The sequence below is a fragment of the Bombyx mandarina genome, chromosome 05 (assembly GCF_030267445.1).
Source record: "Bombyx mandarina strain Sakado chromosome 05, ASM3026744v2".
Classification (NCBI taxonomy): Eukaryota; Metazoa; Arthropoda; class Insecta; order Lepidoptera; family Bombycidae; genus Bombyx; species Bombyx mandarina.
This window is the reverse complement of record NC_143212.1, coordinates 6,559,938-6,578,723: the sequence shown is the minus strand read 5'-3', so window position 1 is coordinate 6,578,723 and position 18,786 is coordinate 6,559,938. Positions and strand designations below refer to the sequence as shown.

The 18,786-nt window shown below is 35.5% G+C and overlaps 2 protein-coding genes across 5 annotated transcripts; one reads left to right on the top strand and one right to left on the bottom strand.

The window, feature by feature from the left end:
* NKAIN (Sodium/potassium-transporting ATPase subunit beta-1-interacting protein) lies at positions 1-3,369 on the top strand. Its single transcript, XM_028179195.2, has 5 exons — positions 1-329; positions 530-667; positions 1,127-1,207; positions 1,311-1,560; positions 1,652-3,369. Exons 1-5 carry the CDS (start codon positions 276-278, stop codon positions 2,407-2,409), a joined length of 1,281 nt encoding a protein of 426 aa, XP_028034996.2. The 5' UTR covers positions 1-275; the 3' UTR covers positions 2,410-3,369.
* Positions 3,370-3,415: 46 nt separating this feature from the next.
* Asph (Aspartyl beta-hydroxylase) lies at positions 3,416-18,774 on the bottom strand. Of its 4 annotated transcripts, XM_028179191.2 has the most exons (17): positions 18,431-18,774; positions 18,171-18,359; positions 17,705-17,811; positions 16,390-16,593; positions 15,884-16,201; positions 14,391-14,529; positions 13,676-13,818; positions 12,528-12,636; positions 10,086-10,163; positions 9,361-9,453; positions 9,141-9,289; positions 8,766-9,069; positions 8,188-8,285; positions 6,329-6,563; positions 5,384-5,489; positions 4,600-5,310; positions 3,416-4,044 (listed from the first exon to the last, which is right to left on the bottom strand). In XM_028179191.2, exons 1-17 carry the CDS (start codon positions 18,480-18,482, stop codon positions 3,894-3,896), a joined length of 3,186 nt encoding a protein of 1,061 aa, XP_028034992.2. In that variant the 5' UTR covers positions 18,483-18,774; the 3' UTR covers positions 3,416-3,893. The 4 variants fall into 4 exon arrangements, with proteins under 4 accessions (XP_028034992.2, XP_028034993.2, XP_028034994.2 ...); XM_028179192.2 differs by lacking the exons at positions 15,884-16,201; positions 16,390-16,593; XM_028179193.2 differs by lacking the exons at positions 8,766-9,069; positions 9,141-9,289; positions 9,361-9,453.
* Between the last annotated feature and the right edge of the window lie 12 nt (positions 18,775-18,786).

Genomic DNA, 18,786 nt, shown 5'->3' with positions numbered 1-18,786 from the left:
ATAGTCATAGATTATTGTCAATATTCAACAGTCAAAACGTAGATTAGAAATAAAACAAGTCAAGCAAAACTAAAACCTATTTTCAATAATCAAAAACTGAAGTCTGTTTAAGTAATATTTAAATCTTTATTGAGCTATGTTAATTAGAATTAGAAATGTAATTAATGAACTTTTTAAAAACATTGTGTTGAGTACATAAGTAATGCATATAAGAAGGATTTCAAATAAACATTCCGTCCACATATACCTTTCGTTGTTTCCAATATTCCATCGATATGGCCGTTTGTGGTCTTAGAACTGTATTACTCATCGTTTGTATACTTGAATTGGTATGTAATATTCTTTGGTTCGATATAAGTTCAAGCAACATCAACGTCACTTAGTTGGGAAAAAATTATAAAAGTCAATAATGGCAATATAAATAAATACATATAAGCATATAATTGTAGATTTATATAGTTTGTAATAGCTAGTATTTATTCGCAATCTGCATTATATTTGTATATTAAATTAACTTTCCATTTTACAGATAATTACTATTCAAAGACAGGTCTTTGATTTTTTAGGATACATGTGGCTGCCCATCATAACTAATTTTCTTAATATTCTACTTATAATTTTCGGATCGTTTGGTGCAGTACAATGCATCACAAAGTACCTAATAGCGGTATGTATAACCAGCAAACTGATTATTGAGTAGTAATAAGTTTGTAGTAAGTGACCTACTTTTTAATTTCTTGCAATGTTAAAACAGTTATATTGGGTATTGCTGCGTAATTGAATGGCAAATGCAAATCATAATTTATAAATAAATAGAGTAATTCCAGCATCCCAATAACACAGTTGATTTATTATGTATTGTAGGAAAATTTCTGAATAGTGTGGTTTGTATGATCCCATGTACAACACTGCACAAACCATTTTTATTTATTAAATAGTACCTTTCATCCAATGAAAGTTAAACTATTCGTAAGGAACAAATAATTTTTTACAATAATGCAAGAAAAATTAGTTATTTAAAATACTGCAGGGTAGCTGAAGTATTGGGTCAGAAAAACTACGGGCAATAATTTCTGATTTTATACTCTTGAAATGTGACCAATTTTACTCATTATAATAATTTCAGTATGCTGTATGGAGTTTTATGTGGATGGTGTGGAATATCTTCCTTATATGCTACTATCTAAACCTGGGCACTTTAAATAGGGTAATTATAAAATACATATTTTTGTAGTTAACTAAGGATGTTATTAATCATTTTAGATTTATTTACTTTTCATAAATCTTGTTAATGGGAGCTTATTTTGCAGGAAAGTGGTTTATTATCATTGGGTACTGGTAGTGTTAGTTGGTGGGAAAGCAATGGATGGGGCTGTCAGCCAGAATGGGGAGAATTGGACAGACCTGGTCTATGGAGGCCGACTCATGTTGAAGGCTGCCACTTCCAATGGTATCATGTTGAATTGGGACAGTCTGTATTTGGTGCCATTTTTGCTGCCACTGCTATACCTCTTGCCACCATTTTAGCCATTAAGTCATACAAGAAAAAGACGAAATCAGGTATGGATCAATAGTAGGATTTAGCTAAATCATTGTGGCAAATTTTACAGTTCATGTTTAAAGAATTAATAGATTTCTCTGATTGTTTTAGATAAAGGTACAATATCTCGCAGACCAGTTTATACAATAGAATTAAGTCCAGCTGAAACTAACGTAAGTGAAAGTAGTTTGAAACCAATGACACCCCGTCGAGTCAAGCGTCGATCGGGCTCCCGAGGTAATAGTTCGTCAGTTCGTAGGTCGCGACGATCTTACAGGAATGCTGGTTATTCAGCTTCAACAGGATCCTTACCCCGTGAACCACGATCGAGACCAACATCTGCACATTCGTCATATTCGAATTTTCATGGAACACGCCCAGTTTCATACCATGTACCTCGTAATGAAGAAACTGTTTCGGAAATTGTTAACAACGCATATGAGCCTGCACCGCAAGTTGAATCAGTACCGATTGTCGTTAACAGAAACAATACTATAGGTCGGAGCAGCATAAAATCTTCCGGTTACGATGTGGCTGGGCCATATAAAGAGCCGAAACCGGTGCGAACGTACGATTCAAAACCTTTGAGTAATTACGACGCGAAATACGATACAAATTCGGCAAGAAATTATAATACCAACGTTCCCACTTATGACAACATCGAAAATGTTTATGACAGAGGTCAGATGAACACCAATTATGATGGAAGGATAGATACCGTTGGCGGTTGTGAGTCTCCTTCGTACGGATACGGCGACAGCGAATGGCCGCCCCCGCCCGCTCCTCCATACAGCGCGCGAGCCACGCCGCAGGCACCAGGTCCCCCGGCCTATCAACCTGTCAATGACCTATATAACATGGCGCCATGAAATCTATATTGTTGACATTTTATAAATGTGCCTTATTCCAGTGTTTGGAACTTGTTAAGCGGAGTATCCTGCATTGTCACAATTTAACTAACAACATTTTTTATAACAAAATTTTAAATGTTTTAACAAAACAAAAAACATACATACAATTAGATAATTATGAGAAAAATTATTAGGATGGAACTAACAATAAAAACGATTTTTATTTAATTATGTTGCCTAGTTAGTTCTCTGTTTTATTAGTAGAGTTTGTTTTTTGTTTGACTGCAGTTGTAGGAGACTGTTTTACTTAATTTGTTCGACGTGATAACTTTACAAAGCTCAACACCCTGATAGGTGTACAAAAAATTCCCAGGGTAACTTAAAAATATTTTGTACATTAAAGTAATCGAAGATTTTCGTCTAGTTTTAATGTAAGTCATTGTTGCAAAGTTAATTATAGGTTACGAATTTAGCTTTAACATAATTTAGTGCAACGAAATTATAAAAATGTCTAGTTATCATTTTTAGTTGTCGTTTTTGACAGCACAAATTGCAGAACACGGTATTGTTTTTACTACATTTGTTATTTATACGAACTCAGTAGAATACATTGTTTAGTATATAAATTTAACTATACATATATTATAATCATTCCACCGGTAAGCAGACTGTTGAGAAATCTCAATTTAATCTTCAATTTAATAATCTTAAGGTTAATCTTATTTTTACAATGAGCTTATTTTTACGTTAAATGTATAAAATTTTGTTGAAGTATCAACAAAATACTGTCTCCGTCCAATGTTTGCCTTGTTTATATAATAAGTACTTAATCTTATCTTTTTTTTTAATGTTGGACCAATTAATTAAGAATATAAAACGAAGCAAGCAATCAAGCTTTAGTAGAATAAGTTCTGTTTTTTTTTTCTGATGGATCAAACTTTCCATTCATTTTATACCAAATATACACTGTTCAGAACATGCGCCTGTTTATTAATTCCTGGTAATTATTTAAATAAAATAATTATTGGTATCGAGCATAGAAATTATATTTAACCAAAACAAGATTTCTTGTATTTAACAACAACAAAAAAAATCACAATCATTTGCTAAAAACATTAAGTACTATTCAAAACACAGACGTACAAACTAGTATAATGTTATTATTCTACATCACTGACCAGTTATACAAATAATTTGGTTTGTTTTTAGTTACTTGCAACAAAAGCTTTGGTATAGCAGATATTAACGAAGAAAATTTGAAATACCTATACAAAATGTTAGTTGGACTAAATGCAATTAAAAGAAAATTAACTTGCAAATTTTTTGTTCAAAAGATAAATGTGATGAATAAAAGCATCAATCAGATTTCAAAATACACTGATTAAATCACGCGGTGATGTTTCAAAAATATACCAAACTGTCCCACCACTCGGCCCGTTATCAAACTACGACACGAAACTGATTCTATTTTATTTGAAACTACTACTACTTTAAGTTTTCTGTTAAATAGCAGGTAATTGTCGCCTCTCGGTAGGCGTAAGGTCCGGGTGCCACACGTCGACAATGAGCACTAGACGAGTACCGGTGCCATTGTGCCACACCTCGTGTTCGAAGCTGTCGTCAAACAAGAACACTTTGCCGGTCTGCCATTGCCTGTAAACAAACAAAAATAAAAACTATCGCGCTTTCAATGGTAATTAAGTATAGTGAATGCGAATTTAAACTGTCTTAGTTACATAATATATACGTAACATAATAATATTTATAGGCTTAGCCGGTTTCATTTGATCTCGTCGTGGCCTAAAGGATAAGACCCGCCATCGTATCGAGTGATGCCACCTGTGCCGGTGTTCGAATCCCGTAGGCAGGTACAAATTTTTGTAATGAAATACGTACTCTCAACACATTTTCCGCAATGAAGGAATAACTTGTCACAAAAATCAAATCGCAAAAATTATAATATATATATTTTTTTTTTTTTGTGAGATCTCTCACAAATAGGTGCTCACAATCGCCATTTCTGCCGCGAGGCAATAATGCGTTCCGGTTTGAAGGGTCGGGCAGTCTTTATGTTATAAAACAGACTTGGAATACAAGTCTCAAGGTGACTGACGGTATATACGATGTCTATGGGCTCCGGTAACCATTTAATACAAGGTTTAAGACAGTGAGCTCGCTCAAACCTTTAAGCAATAAAAAAAGCCAAACCTGGTCTCTTTGTCCACTCTTATATAAGTATCTTTGGTGTTGCTCAGTCCTAAATGCATTCGCAGGCGACAATTGGTGGGTCCCACGTGCGGTCTGACGTGGGTGCCCGCTTCCATTGCGCTGAACTTGATCTGTCCTCGTCGACATCCGGCCGCGGCTACCTCTTGCCGCACTATAGAACAAGTCACTGGAGTCTTTTTGCATCTTCCCGGTATTTCAGAACCGCGCGCGAACAAATCCAATTGTGACCATTCTCCGCGTTCTTTTAAACCCTCTTTTTCTTTTTCATACAACGCTCGTAAGCTTTCACCTTCTTCTAGAATTTGCCTCCACGAGCGTTCTAATGCACGTGCCAATTTTGTGTAGGGTGTGTTTTCTACGTTCCACCAGGGTTTACTTTTTAATCGCTCCACGTTGTATAGTGAACGCTGATTCGGCGATAAGAAGTGGCCTAGAGCTGCGCCGCGTTTGTGAACTTCGTGGGCCTCATTGAACCTTCCTAATAACAGTAATGCGTCGCCGTAGTGGTAGTAAAAACGCGGTTCGTTAGCGGGCCCAGTTTGATCCTCTAAAGCTTTCTTGAATGCATCTACTGCTTCTTCTAAACGGTTATAACTGGTTTTCAGGATGAAGCCAAGATGAGCCAATGCGACGTGGTCGTTAGGCCAACGCTTTAAAGTTTCCTTTAAAACGGTTTCCGCTAGATCAGCCCTGAAGTAAGGTCAGTAACTTTAGAGGCCGACTTACATTTGAGTCACGTTTAGTTAAGAACATAATTCAGTACCTGTTTGCCATTAATAACGAAACAGTCAAATTATTTCGATAGTTCGGATTGTCCGGAAATCGTCGAATCAATAGTTTGTAAACAGGCTCAGCACTCAGATATGTTCCTAAAAGTATTACATACATTAGTTCTGATAAGAGGAACGAGAATTTACATAATTATTATTGTTATTGTGTATTCAAATCAAATCAAATCAAATCAAAAAACTTTATTCAACATAAATGAAAGTACATACTTGTTGAACGTCAAAAAAACTACCGCCAATTCACAAGAACTAGCCTCCGTCCTGAGAAGAATTGGCAAGAAACTCAGCGGGCATGTCTTTTTTTTTTTTTTTTACATATGAAATTATTATTTATTTATTATTTATTTTTATTGTATCAATAAGTAGATTAGATTGTACTCTTTTACCCACTTATGTAAAGCTCTCCCTCTTTAAGAACTGTTAGCTGGTAGATAACTCAATTGTTGAGTTAAGCTCGCCATTTTATAACTTTTCGCAATTATTGTATAACCCACCCACTAATTTCCATTATACTTTATCAATTCCAGGCCGTTCACATGGAAGGTAAATGTCAGGGGGCTTGTCGTAAAACTTAAACCATATCATGTTTATAGCAAAGCCATGAAGGTAGGTATAACTGATTGCAAAACAAAGAAGCTTTGAAAAATTTCTATATATCTATACTAATATATAAATCTACAGTGGTTTTTACGGATGTTCCGTTATAACTACTGAACCATGCATCCGATTGACTTGAAACTTGGTACCCATGTAGAAAATACATGTACTTAATGGATAGGCTAATATTTATATGAGCGTTGGACTCTCTACACCAGTTGCGGGGGCGTTAATTATGAGAATTTTTGTGGGGGTGAGAAATAATAATGTTAATTTTAAATGCCCAGCTAAGCGGGCGATTACGGTTAGTTATTTATAAATACCTCTGAATTTGATTCTTTCTAGTGTTCTGTCAGTAACTTCGATTAACTTCTTATCCGAGAGACGCTCGTTCATCTTGAGTAGGTCGATATACGCGGCTATAGCTTGCGAAAGCAGTCTATTGTCGCGCCGAGCTTCGGCCGTTGCGTCCAGTGCCCGCGCTTTTACGTATCGAGCGCGGGCGCTGGTCTGGAGGCTCGGCGCGCTGACTCGACCCAGGGCAGCGCTCCACTCGCCCTCCGTACGTTAGTACACAACACTCACACACAGGCAACAAAACTGGACGGTTTCTCGTTCATCCAACGGGTACAGGTTGGACGAATGAACAACCCTCTCTGGTACTATATAACTAAGTGGGAAAACGTCGTCCGGGTCTCGTCAGGGGCGTCGCGTGCGGGGTGCGGGCACGAAACGTTACCTGAACGAAACTCGGACGAGGTACGGAAAATGGCACAACGAGCAAAGTTTATATAAAAATTGAAAGAAATAAAAACTGCAAAAACGAGTTAGTCGAGCCAGTCCTGGAAAATTTATGAATGTATTACACTTCTGTCTTCTGAACAAATCACGCACGATCATTCGACCCCAAGTTAGGATTCCCTGTAGTGTGGGTATCTACCAGAGACTGACATACATACATAAGTACATTTTTATACATATGTACGCATATTAAGATAATAAACACCCAGATAAAGAGCAAACAAATCTGTTGATCACACGAATGTTTCCCCGATGTGGGAATCGAACCCACGACCCTCGGAGCAGCACTCAGGGCCTTTAACTATTGCACCACCGAGTCGATCAATTTTAAGTATTCGCAGGTTGGTGTATTCTTCTATATTGTATTTTATGGTTAGCACTAAGCTTTAAGCAATAAAATCATGGGCTTATACAGAATTGATTAGGTCTTTTGCAGAATACTTAATGTATTTTTTCGGAAGACCATTCGAACTTAATATGTCCTCGTTTTGATGGTTAGATTAGGACAAGGCGTCAAGAAGCTGCTTTTAGCGAAAAGAAGCGATAGCGATAGTTTCTGTTCGCTACGATACATCGCTGCATGCGTGGCCTGGCCATTACCACCTCTCTGATTGTTATTATTTCTCGTTACTAATTTAGATTTTACTCAACAAATATTCAGGATAAACCCATGATACCGATTAGATAATTAAAATTGTTCATGCATTCAACATTCCATGTCTAAGGTCACAGTAATAAAAAATACACCAACAATAAATTAAAGAATACAACAACCTTAGCTCTGTTATTTAATTGTGACGTGCGACCGAAGAGTTTTCTATTATATCCTATTAGCAATTCTGAATAATGGCGGAATTGTAAGACATTGTGTTTTCTGAAGATCTACATAATATGTATAATTCATTTTATCTCACATATTTAGATCTAGATTAATCTATTTGCACCAATTTAGTTTTTACCTTATCATTTTCATATAGTTAATAATTGATTTGGGATAAAATTCGATATTTCGCTTTCTCGCATTAAAACTGTATAATCTCAAAACTTACTAATTTTACAGGAGAGTGTTTGAAAGGTTTAACATGACGTGATATTTTTAATCTTTGCAACATTTGTTTTTTATTTTTTATCTGTCTTTTAAAGTAAGCTAAAATTATGTATGAAATTTGTTAATAGTAGTCAAAACATAGGTAAACTAAAACTAAACTACGCTCTTTTGACAGTATTTATGAGAAAAATACTGGTGATACCAAATGATTCCGCATATTAACACAATTTCGATTGGTTTTTGGAAATTGTACACTTTTAATGCGAAAAGACAATTTATCTCCTCTTTGAACTATTAAAGATATAATTATTGTTTTTATTTATGGGTCAATACCTGTCTCAAGTCCTGTTCGGCTTGGTCTAGTTGCTGGCGCCAGTAACTCTCGCTAGGTTCGCCCGGCCAATCGTCATCTAGGCTGTCCCCACCATCTTCTGTAAAGCAATTCGTACCTTGAAACTGTTTCATTCGTGGTATTATAGTGATTTTCAAATTTGTTTGCGTCCTTTGTTCTGGCTACACCCCTGGAATTTGTGGATTCTATAGAGAGCAGATAGCCTCATAATATCATGTGAGCTATTCGCTCGTCTGACATTGAAAGCAATGATATAATACTGATATTCCTATACAGGGCATATGTGTTTCAACAATCCTGTTTTTAAATAAGTAGGAGTTTCATTTCCTTTTAATGCCTATGATTTTTTACTTTAATTTAAAATGTATTAAAATTGTAAGCAATCATAAAACAATACAAACACAATTCAACATGCAAACATAAACATTAATTAAAAACAGATGATTGTTTAAATTGTATCTGAAAACTCACGTTATTGCAAATCATGCCGTATCATTGTTATTGTGTTAATAGCAAGCCAGTAGCCGAGATCTACATAAGCGGACACATTCTTGTTTACTAGTTTGTTTCGGTCGGTCGGGTTCGGGGAGTCGGCCATATTTTGCTTCAAGCCTACTCAAAAGTTCTGCGTCATCAACATCGGATATTTCTTCTTCCTCAATCAATTCTTCTTCCAGTTCTTCGTCGATTATTTCGACGTCGTCAGGATCTTCTTCGGAATCCGCGATTTGTTCCTCAGCTTTGTGCGTTTCTACGGGTGCAACCTCTTTGGGTGTATCTATTTTTTCTTCAATCAATTCCTCGTCAAGTTCATCCTCATCGCTGTACAACTCTTTATCTACCTCGTATTGTGTTTGTATCACCTGCAAAATATGTTTATTGGAGAATTTCAAAGGAACAACTACCTTTATAGATTTCAAGGAATCGACTTTACCTCAGGAGCAGGCGTGTCTTCAACCTCTTCATCTACGTTGAGTTGACTTTTAATTGGTGTGGATTTTTGTGTACCAACGTTTTTCTCATCGACCTCTCTTTCAACGACAGGAGGTAACGAATAGTCTGTTGGAACCTCAACCGGCACCTCTAAAGTATTTAAAATCGTTATTTTAGCTCTCGAATAAACTTTTAAATGTGAGCCAATTAAAGTTCCATACCTGAATGTTGTTCTTCAAGTATTAGAGTCATTCGTCTATCGATTAAAGATGGTGTTTCCTCTCTCGCCATATGTTCGTATATGTTATCCGTCTCTGTCATGAAATTAAAGTTTTTGTTCTTTTCATATTTAATATTTTTGTTTGTCCACTTGAATTATAGCAATTTCAAATCATTATAAAGACTAATTGAGCGTAGAGATGAGTTTACAATATTAAGTAAAAAAATTGTGGTAAGCTCGAGGGATATTTTAATCTATGTACAGATATTGATACTGATTAAAGTACGAATTTTAAAATTAGTTTCTTTGTTTAATTTCGAACATCTACGATATATTTAGTAGATATAGTAAATATAACAAGATACAGATTTTTCAAGAAAATCGAAATCATATGATTATGAGCTGAAAATAATATTGATTCACAAAAAATCAAGACGTTTATACATATTACTTCTAGCTATCTAGTACTTAAAATTGCATAGTACACGCTAAAATTAAAATTCCGCGTCAAAACTAATTTTATCAGACAACAAATTCAGAGACGCATTTAACTTTCGCGTGCACTACACCAGCATTATCCTCAAACGCACCCACCAAAACCGCAAGTGTCGAGTGATTAATAAAAGGGATGCGTGCTTAGGGCATGCCTAACGGTGATTGCGTATTTTACAAATGGCCATTTCGTACAAATGCGGCTTAGGTGTGTTGTCATGCGTTAGTACGCACCGCGTGACGCAGTGGCGCGCCGCACGACTGCGTGCGTGGCGACCAGTAACGCTGCACCGACCACCACTTTCAGCCACACTGCAACACACGCGTCACGCTTTTAAACGATACAATTCTATTCGTATACGTTTAACAATATTAATTCGAGCGCTTTTTTTTTCCTACATATCCTAGTAACCTCGAGGGGTTATTCTAGATTCACCGAACTAGTAGGTGAGCTCACGGGAATCAAACCGGAAGTGTTGTCAACACTGGCCCTAGCAAGAGCAGTGCTTCGCAAAATCTACCACCGGATCGGAAACGCGACCCACTGAAAAGATCCGGCGAGAAACTCAGCGGGCTAAAGAAACGTAGTGGGCTAAGTGGAACGCATTAATTATTCGTGTAGACTTCACACTGAACTATTGAGGGCTTAATATTAACCATCAATACAGGAATTGATTGAAAAACACATTGTTTTTTAGTCTAAAATCTAATTCAATCCGCGACTTTTACAACTAAAGAACGTTTTCATATATCAGATATTTTTTGAATACTCAATAAAAAAAATACAAAAAAAAAAAAACTTTTTTCTTATACTTTTAAAATGTATAGGTAATGCACACAAGATAGCTTTGGTGTCGTTTTATTTACATAAGCTGTAATACAGAAAAGCAAATGGAGCGAAATAAAAGAAAATAATTTTGCCATTATTTATTTTTGTAATAAGTCCAAAAAACCTTTTTCGTCAGTAATATTACAATATTACTTATGACTTTTTTTTACTTCTTTTCTATAAATAATGCTTAGATATTATTGCAACATAAGTACACAAGTAGGCATCAAGTTATAAAGGATGAGTGAAACATTAGAATTAATTTTAATTTTGAGCAACATACGTTTACTCAAATTTTGTTTTCATGCAACGCGTTAACATGCTCGTCTTATAACGCGAGACCCAAGTTATCTATACATTCAAACCTACAACCTAAATTATGAGCTTTGTAATTTTGCAATGTGCGTGAATAAAATGAAATTTTAGTGTAGACTTTAGTAAAAATTAGTAATACAGGGTGGCCCATAAGTCCTTTGAAAAGTAAAATTTGAATAAAACGAACAGGGCGCGCGTGAGCGGTGCAGGGGAAGCGGGGGGAGTAACTTCGGTTTCTGGGAATTTAGTCGCGATGGAGCGTTTTACCGGAGCGGACCGTGCGTTTTGTGTGCGCGAGTTTTATAAAAACGACAATTCGGCAACCGTTGCGCGGCGTAAATTTCGAGAACACAAAGGTTTACACAACTTTGACGACACTCCAACTCTTCAAACGATTAAGAACTGGGTTGCTAAGTTCGAGGAGACCGGTTCGACGTTAGATAAACCGCGGTTGGGTCGCCCAAGGACGTCACGTACGGAACAAAACATAGACACAGTGACACAGTCTATTCGCGAAAATCCGACACAGTCAACTCGTAAGCGCGCCAGAGCATTAAACGTATCCAGGACATCGTTACAACGGATTTTGAAGAAAGATTTACATATGCACCCTTACAAAATTCAGTTGGTTCAAGAATTAAAGGAAACTGACGGTATTCAAAGACAAAATTATGCGAATGAAATGTTGAATCGGTTTACTTCCTTCAATAACATAATGTTCTCTGACGAGGCTCATTTCCATCTTAACGGGCATGTTAGTAAACAAAATTGCCGCTATTGGAGCCCCATCAATCCAAAACTTAAGCATCAGAAGCCCTTACATAGTTCGAAAGTGACTGTTTGGGCCGCTATGTCAGCCCATGGTATCCTAGGGCCTTACTTCTTTGAGGATGGCAGAGGGCGCGCAGTTACTGTTACGTCGGAGCGATATGTGGCTATGATCGAAGAGTTTTTCATACCAGAATTGCAAAACTTTTCAGGCTTTAATGCCAGGACGTGGTTTCAACAGGATGGGGCCACTTCTCACACCTCTAACACTGCTATGCCCGTTATCCGTCAACTTTTTCCTGGCAAAGTTATCTCTAAGAGAGGAGACATTTCCTGGCCTCCACGTAGTCCAGATCTGACCCCGATGGATTTTTTTTTGTGGGGCTACCTTAAGGCTAAAGTATACGACACAAACCCGCGGTCAATTGAGGCCCTAAAAGAAAACATCCGCAGAGAAATGACAAGCATTTCAGCAGTGACGTGCCGCGCAGTCATCGACAATTTTAGACGTCGTTTGCAAGAGTGCCGTGATCGCAACGGATTACATTTAGGAGATGTTATTTTCAAAAAATAATTCCCGTTTTTTAAGCTTTTTATGTAAATAAAAATTTAATTCATAATGTAATTAGTTTTATTTTAATATTTTTTTTTTCATATCAAAGGACTTATGGGCCACCCTGTATTAGTTGACTTTACCTTGAGTGTAAATGGCTAGTTAAAGTCATGCCAAGCTGGGTGCAAGATAATTTAGTTAATACACTTACTGTGCGATGCTTGTTCCTTCTCAAGGCGCAGTTGCTCCTGTTGTTTCTCATATTCGTCTTCTTCGGTCAAACTGTTGATCGGTTTTTCGGTTGAAATGTCATCCTCCAACTGTGAAATTGTGGCAACTAAATGTACTAGTCGATGAAGCGAGAGAGCTGTTCGGATTATTTTATTTTTTATTTTGTTGCTTTGATGGATGGATGAGCTCACAGCGCACCTGGTGTTAAGTGGTTACTGGAGCCCATAGACATCTGCAACGTCAATGCGCCACCCACCTCGAAATATAAGTTCTAAGGTCTCAATATAGTTACAATTATAATATTTCAACGGCCGTCTGGTGTAGTGGTAAGTGACATGGTCACTACACAAGGAGGTCGCGGGTTCGAATCCCGCCAAGGGAAGATATTTGTATGATAAATTTAAATGTCTTTTCCAAGGTTATGGATGTATATTAAATATATGTATGTGTAATAAAAATCTTACATTTATTTCCGTTATCTGGTACCTGTAACACAAGTTCTTTACGAACTTATCACGGGACCAGATAACGTGGCGTGATTGTTAGTAAAGATTTATTATTTATTATTAACTATGTGGGTATATTTGACGCGATTATAGCCGTCTTGAGCTATTTATATGTATATGCCTTTATATGTATGTACCTTTATTTAAAAAAAAAAAACATGTTACGTTGTTTGCCTGCGATGAAATTCTGAACTAATGAAGCGATTTGATGTATCGAATGAAGCGTATTAAAATGTGTAATTGAAGTTTCATTTTATTTCACCTTATGTTAAGTGTTTACCGGAGCCCATAGACATCTACAACGTAAATGCCGCCTCCCATCTTGAGATATGAGTTCTAAGGTCTCAGTATAGTTACAACTGCCCCACTCTTCAAACCGAAACGCATTACTGCTTCACGGCAGAAATAGACGGGGTGGGGGTACCTACCCGTGCGGACTTACAAGAGATTCTACCACCAGTAATTCAGTTTGTTTAATTGTTTTTTAAGAAACCCCAAAACCCTTTTTCAGTTTTTCCTTCCCCGTTATCCCATCAGTATATTTTAAACTCCACAGAGTTTTTAATTTCCAGTTAGCGCAAAATAGAATTGTATAGTGAAGCATTCTTGAAAGTAATATTACCTCAGGCAAAGGTTTCCCTGCGGGTGCTGTGATATGTTCCACTACAGGCAATTCTTCGATATCTTCAGGTTCTAAAAATTCATCTTCATCGTCTTCTACAGAGTCCTCGACTTCATCTTCAGGTTTTCCGCCAACGATTTTTTCTATTCCATGAAATTGAATTTTAAATTGTTCTTTTTTATGTTCTGCATGTATTTCAATGAAATGTTGTTTGTACGATTAATTATAACGTACGGTTTCTATATCATTTCTCCGATTGTGATTAAATTTAGTGGCATTAGGACGGGGTTCCCAAATACCAAATAATTTCTGTTAAATTTATATATTAATCTAAGTATACTGTTGTGAAATATTAAACAAATTTAGTGCAATACTCGTCCCAATCAGTCGGACTGTATGTAAGCATAGTATTTGTTTTAAGCATCAAACAAGATTAATATATGTTTTACCTATTTACTTATTGTCTAATCAATTATGAGTACATTGCTAGGAAAACCAGTTCACAGACCACTCAGTGTTAAATAGTTAAGTACCGGGGTCTATGGATTTTACAACCTTGATGCTACCCTAAACCTTGAGACACAAGGCCTATGTCTTTATTAAGTCTTAAGCTAGTATGCAATAATATGTAATAAGAAATGAATGTTTAGCGTCAGAAGTACACTGGATAATAATAGTAGCACTAGAAAGTTTCAGTAACATTTAGAAAGTGTACCTTCACTTTTTTGGACAGGTGCGTTTACTTCGTTTGAAGATAATTCCTGTTGGATCTCTTCGTCTGACACTTCTCTTTCGATTCTTTCCACTTCCACTTCGGAATCCTCTTGAACATTGTCTTCGAGATGGTCATCCTCCTAAAATGAATTATGCCAATTTTAAATATTTTCGTCTTCCTTTTCTACTGTAAGGATTGTCGTTAATAAATGTCATAAGTCTCAATTTTTTATTAGCGTTGTGACGCCTATGGCTATTCAAAAGTTTCGTTCGCTTATTTTTAATTATCAGACTAGCTCTATAGTACCATAATATTATGCTGTTATAAGAAGCACAAATGGATGCTAGTTTTCATGATGATCAACAATTACAAATTGGTGCAAATTTAGTTTAAGAATGCCTTTCATGCATATTAATAGTTACGTACAAGTCAAGATAATAGAAAGCGTTAGTCATGTTTATTTTTTTCGATTAACGATTCGACTCTTGTTTAACTTGAATTAATAAATGGTTAGATCTGGTTTTAAACAAAATATTAATCTTTATAATTATTTTATTGTGATTTGACGAACTTTTGAAGATTTTGAATGATACTTAACTGATTTTGATATATTTGAACATTGAATCTACACATTCGCACCCTATAATTGGTTGCATACTAAACAAAAGATTGTGCGCGCTAATAACGAATGAATAGAGCAATATGATCTTAAATTTTATTTTTGTATTTGCAACAAAAAAAATACAAATTTAATAATATTTTCATTGCTTTACTGGTACGTAATTATTCACCATTTTAAAAATAATGCTCTTCCTGTGTTTAAATGTAAATTGAAATCGTTTCTGATTTATGTTATTTTTTACGGTTCATCTTTTAAAGTCCTAAAAGTTAAATAAAGATAGTAGTGCTACATAATTAACAGCCCACTGAGATTCTCGCCGGATCTTCTCAGTGGGTCGCGTTTCCGATCCGGTAGTAGATTCTGCGAAGTACTGCTCTTGCTAGGGCCAGTGTTAGCAACACCTCCGGTTTGAGCCATGTGAGCTCACCTACACGCTAGGGTAACGCTGATATAGCCTCTCATCAAGGCTGTCAGCATAGGACGAAAAAAAAAACGACATTAAAATTGTTGTTGCGATACGGAATGGATTAACGATAAATGCAATCATATAATCTGTATGATTGGTGAACAATAGCATCATCTTGAACAATTTCAAAAGTTATAATGCTGATAGTATACGAAAGTCAAAACATTAAATAAATTTTCCTCAAGCTTTTTTCCTATTGTATTAGATTAGAATTAACTTATTAGTGCACTCTATGTATCTTCATATTTCAATTTTAAATTCTTGCAATAAATAATATACACACGAACATAAATGCCACAATGATTATTCCATTTTAGAAGCCGCATTAGTGCCAATCAAATCAAACTGTTATCTATCATCTATTCATTAAATTTAGAAAACAGACACACGTTATTTTTTATTGACCTCATCGCTTTCTTCTTCAGGATATTCGGCACTGTCATGTTTATCTTCAGATTCGTCTGTTTGTCCACTTTGATCGTCTTGTTTGGATACATAATCATTTTGTTCAAATGATTCATCTTCGTCATTTTGTTCGATCGATTGATTATTATCATCGAGTTCTTCGATCGATTGTGATTCTTCTTCTTTCTGTTCGACCCACTGATAGTTGTATTTTTGTTCTGTTGATTGATAATCGTCATCAGCAGATTGTAAATCTTCATTTTCGCTATCATCATCGTTTTCGTTGCTATCGTAAGACTGCTCGTGTTCATTTACACCCTGTCGACATTTAAATTTGAAATGCACAATTTTGCTAGCTTTACTACCATTATTCAAATAGTTTAGTAAAACACAGAATATGTTCATTTAAAACTTATTAACACCTTTGTTACTTTATTTAATGTTTTCATGTAAAGGGAATTATTGTACTTATAATTAAAATTAAGTATTGTAACTGTTATTCACACCTCATCAAGTTCATCTATGTCTTGCTCTTCACTTTCATTTTCTTCATCGTCGACATTGTTGATTTCTTCACTGGTTTTTTCAGTATCGTCTTCGTCACTATGAGTGCCGTCTTCCTTTTGATCGTCTTCAGCACTGTGATTACTTTCATCAAATTCTTCTTCTAGCTCATTACTTTGGTCTTCTCGATCGTCACCGTTATCATCCTACATGTTTATGATCGTTTACGCATTTGAAATAAAAAAATAGATTTGAGACTAATAAACGAAATTATAAGCAGCGATTCATTTTATCAGTAAGCCGGCGTGGAGATGCATTACTGGAGCACATTTATCAAAAGTGGAATGCCACTGGCCACTTCAATACTACAATAACTGTTATTTTACTGTTTTTTTTTGTTTCTCATAGTTTCTGAGGTGGCTTTAGAATTTTGCTAAGACTATTTCCTTATCACACATCCACAACAATAATTTTTCCTACCGAACTTTCTAATTTTTACACATCATGCACTCGAAAGATCATGGTGCAAACTCTGACGTATGGATCTAACCTCTGATGTAAAAAAAAATCTCTATGTCAAAGTAATCAGTCATTTATTTGCGAGGGTGAGAGTCGTTTTACTGGTGCAATTAAGAGGGATTTTCTTTCATAAGGTGGGTGACCAATACATTGCTATTTTTTGATGAAAAAAAGTTAATGCAGTTTTATACGGCCACAATAACTTTATAAAACATTATTCAATTATTATATTTATAACTATATTATTATTGGTTTGGATCAAGCCACGATTGTAATGCTGTGTGCAGTATGGGTATAATATATATATTTATTAGCTAAGATAGCTAGATCAGAGATATTCAAGACCAATCTAAAGTTTAACAGTTATATTGGGACCATAGACTTTCAGAGACAGAGTGCAAGTCTCAATTATATTGGTTTAACAGATATTTTACCTATAGTCTATACACAAAATTCATAATTGCTATGTACCAGAAATAGACAAAAGTTGTATCCACCTTCTTTGATTTTCTAAATTTTAGTTCAAAGATAAATTAATCTTGCGGAAGCTGGAAACACTACAGTGGGAAAAACATTTCCTCTGACCCAAAACAAAAGAGACCCTTTGAATCTCTGAATTATCTGTTTGTTCTTATCTGATAATATATATATCTGATAATATAATTATCTGATAAGCTGACTCTGCCCCTAGCATTGCTGACGTCCATGAGCGACGGTGACCACTTACCATCAGGTGGGCCGTATGCATACAAAGGCAATAAAAAAAGGGCCATGTTCTATTTAACATTTAAATCTTACATGATGCTTCAAATCCAATGTTTGTTCATCATGGTGATCATCTGGTGCATCTTCTATCCAACCATCTAAGACTCCTGAATATCTTGACTCAACTGAGTTTGCCTCTACTGTAAAAGGATATATTTAACATATATAAAAACAGATATGCAGATATAAAAAAATTATTTGTATGTATGTTGTTCTTTCTAAATAAAGGTTCAATGCTTATTATTCTTGTAAAAGTTTTTAATTTAATTCCTTCAATAAATAATAGTAAATTCAAAGTTTACAGTTGTTACTATATTGTGTGACAAACAAATTTGTTTTTTTTAAGAAACTACTGTTTCTTCTATTTAGAAAGATTCCTACAAAATTAAATTCTTCAAAGCAATTTATCTGAATTAATTGTTAATCAATTTAGGTTTCTTGGTAATTAGCCAATTTGAGCGGCATTGTTAACACCAATTAAGATTTTATAAATACTTACACTCTGTAAGACCTCGATTTTCCAGGATGATCAACCCAATAAGTGTTACAAGGACTGCTAGCAGAGAGAAGAAAATTATTTTAGCACACCAGTGACCACCCGTGCCATGATCATGTTGAGAGTGTAGGAAGACATCTCCTTCACCTAGAGCTGCTGCAGTACCACGAGGCTCGTCTACGTTTATTTCATCTAGAATAAACCAGCAATGAGATGGCTACACTTAAAATTGTATTTAAAAATAATGTTCCTTTATTTTGTACCTTTCTTTTTCCGTTTATCTTTACGTTTCCTTGGTTGTACGTCGCCTGACATGCTTCACTCCTATTTGGCGCACAATAGGCCACTAAAATTCGTTTTAATGTTTCATAACCTCGGGTTAAATGATTATATTGCTTTTGGTACACTTTACAGTAGAATGCTATCGTTAATCCTTACTGTGTAGCCGTAACTGTATTTTATTGAAGGGAAGCCGCTAGGAAAACATGTAAACTAAAAGAGAGTATCTTTGGGATAGATCACAGGTACTTCTTCAATTTATTTTAGAATTTAACCTATAAATAACCGGATTAGACAGCTGGTCACGGTACACACCATAGATTTTCATAATTTCTTTTAA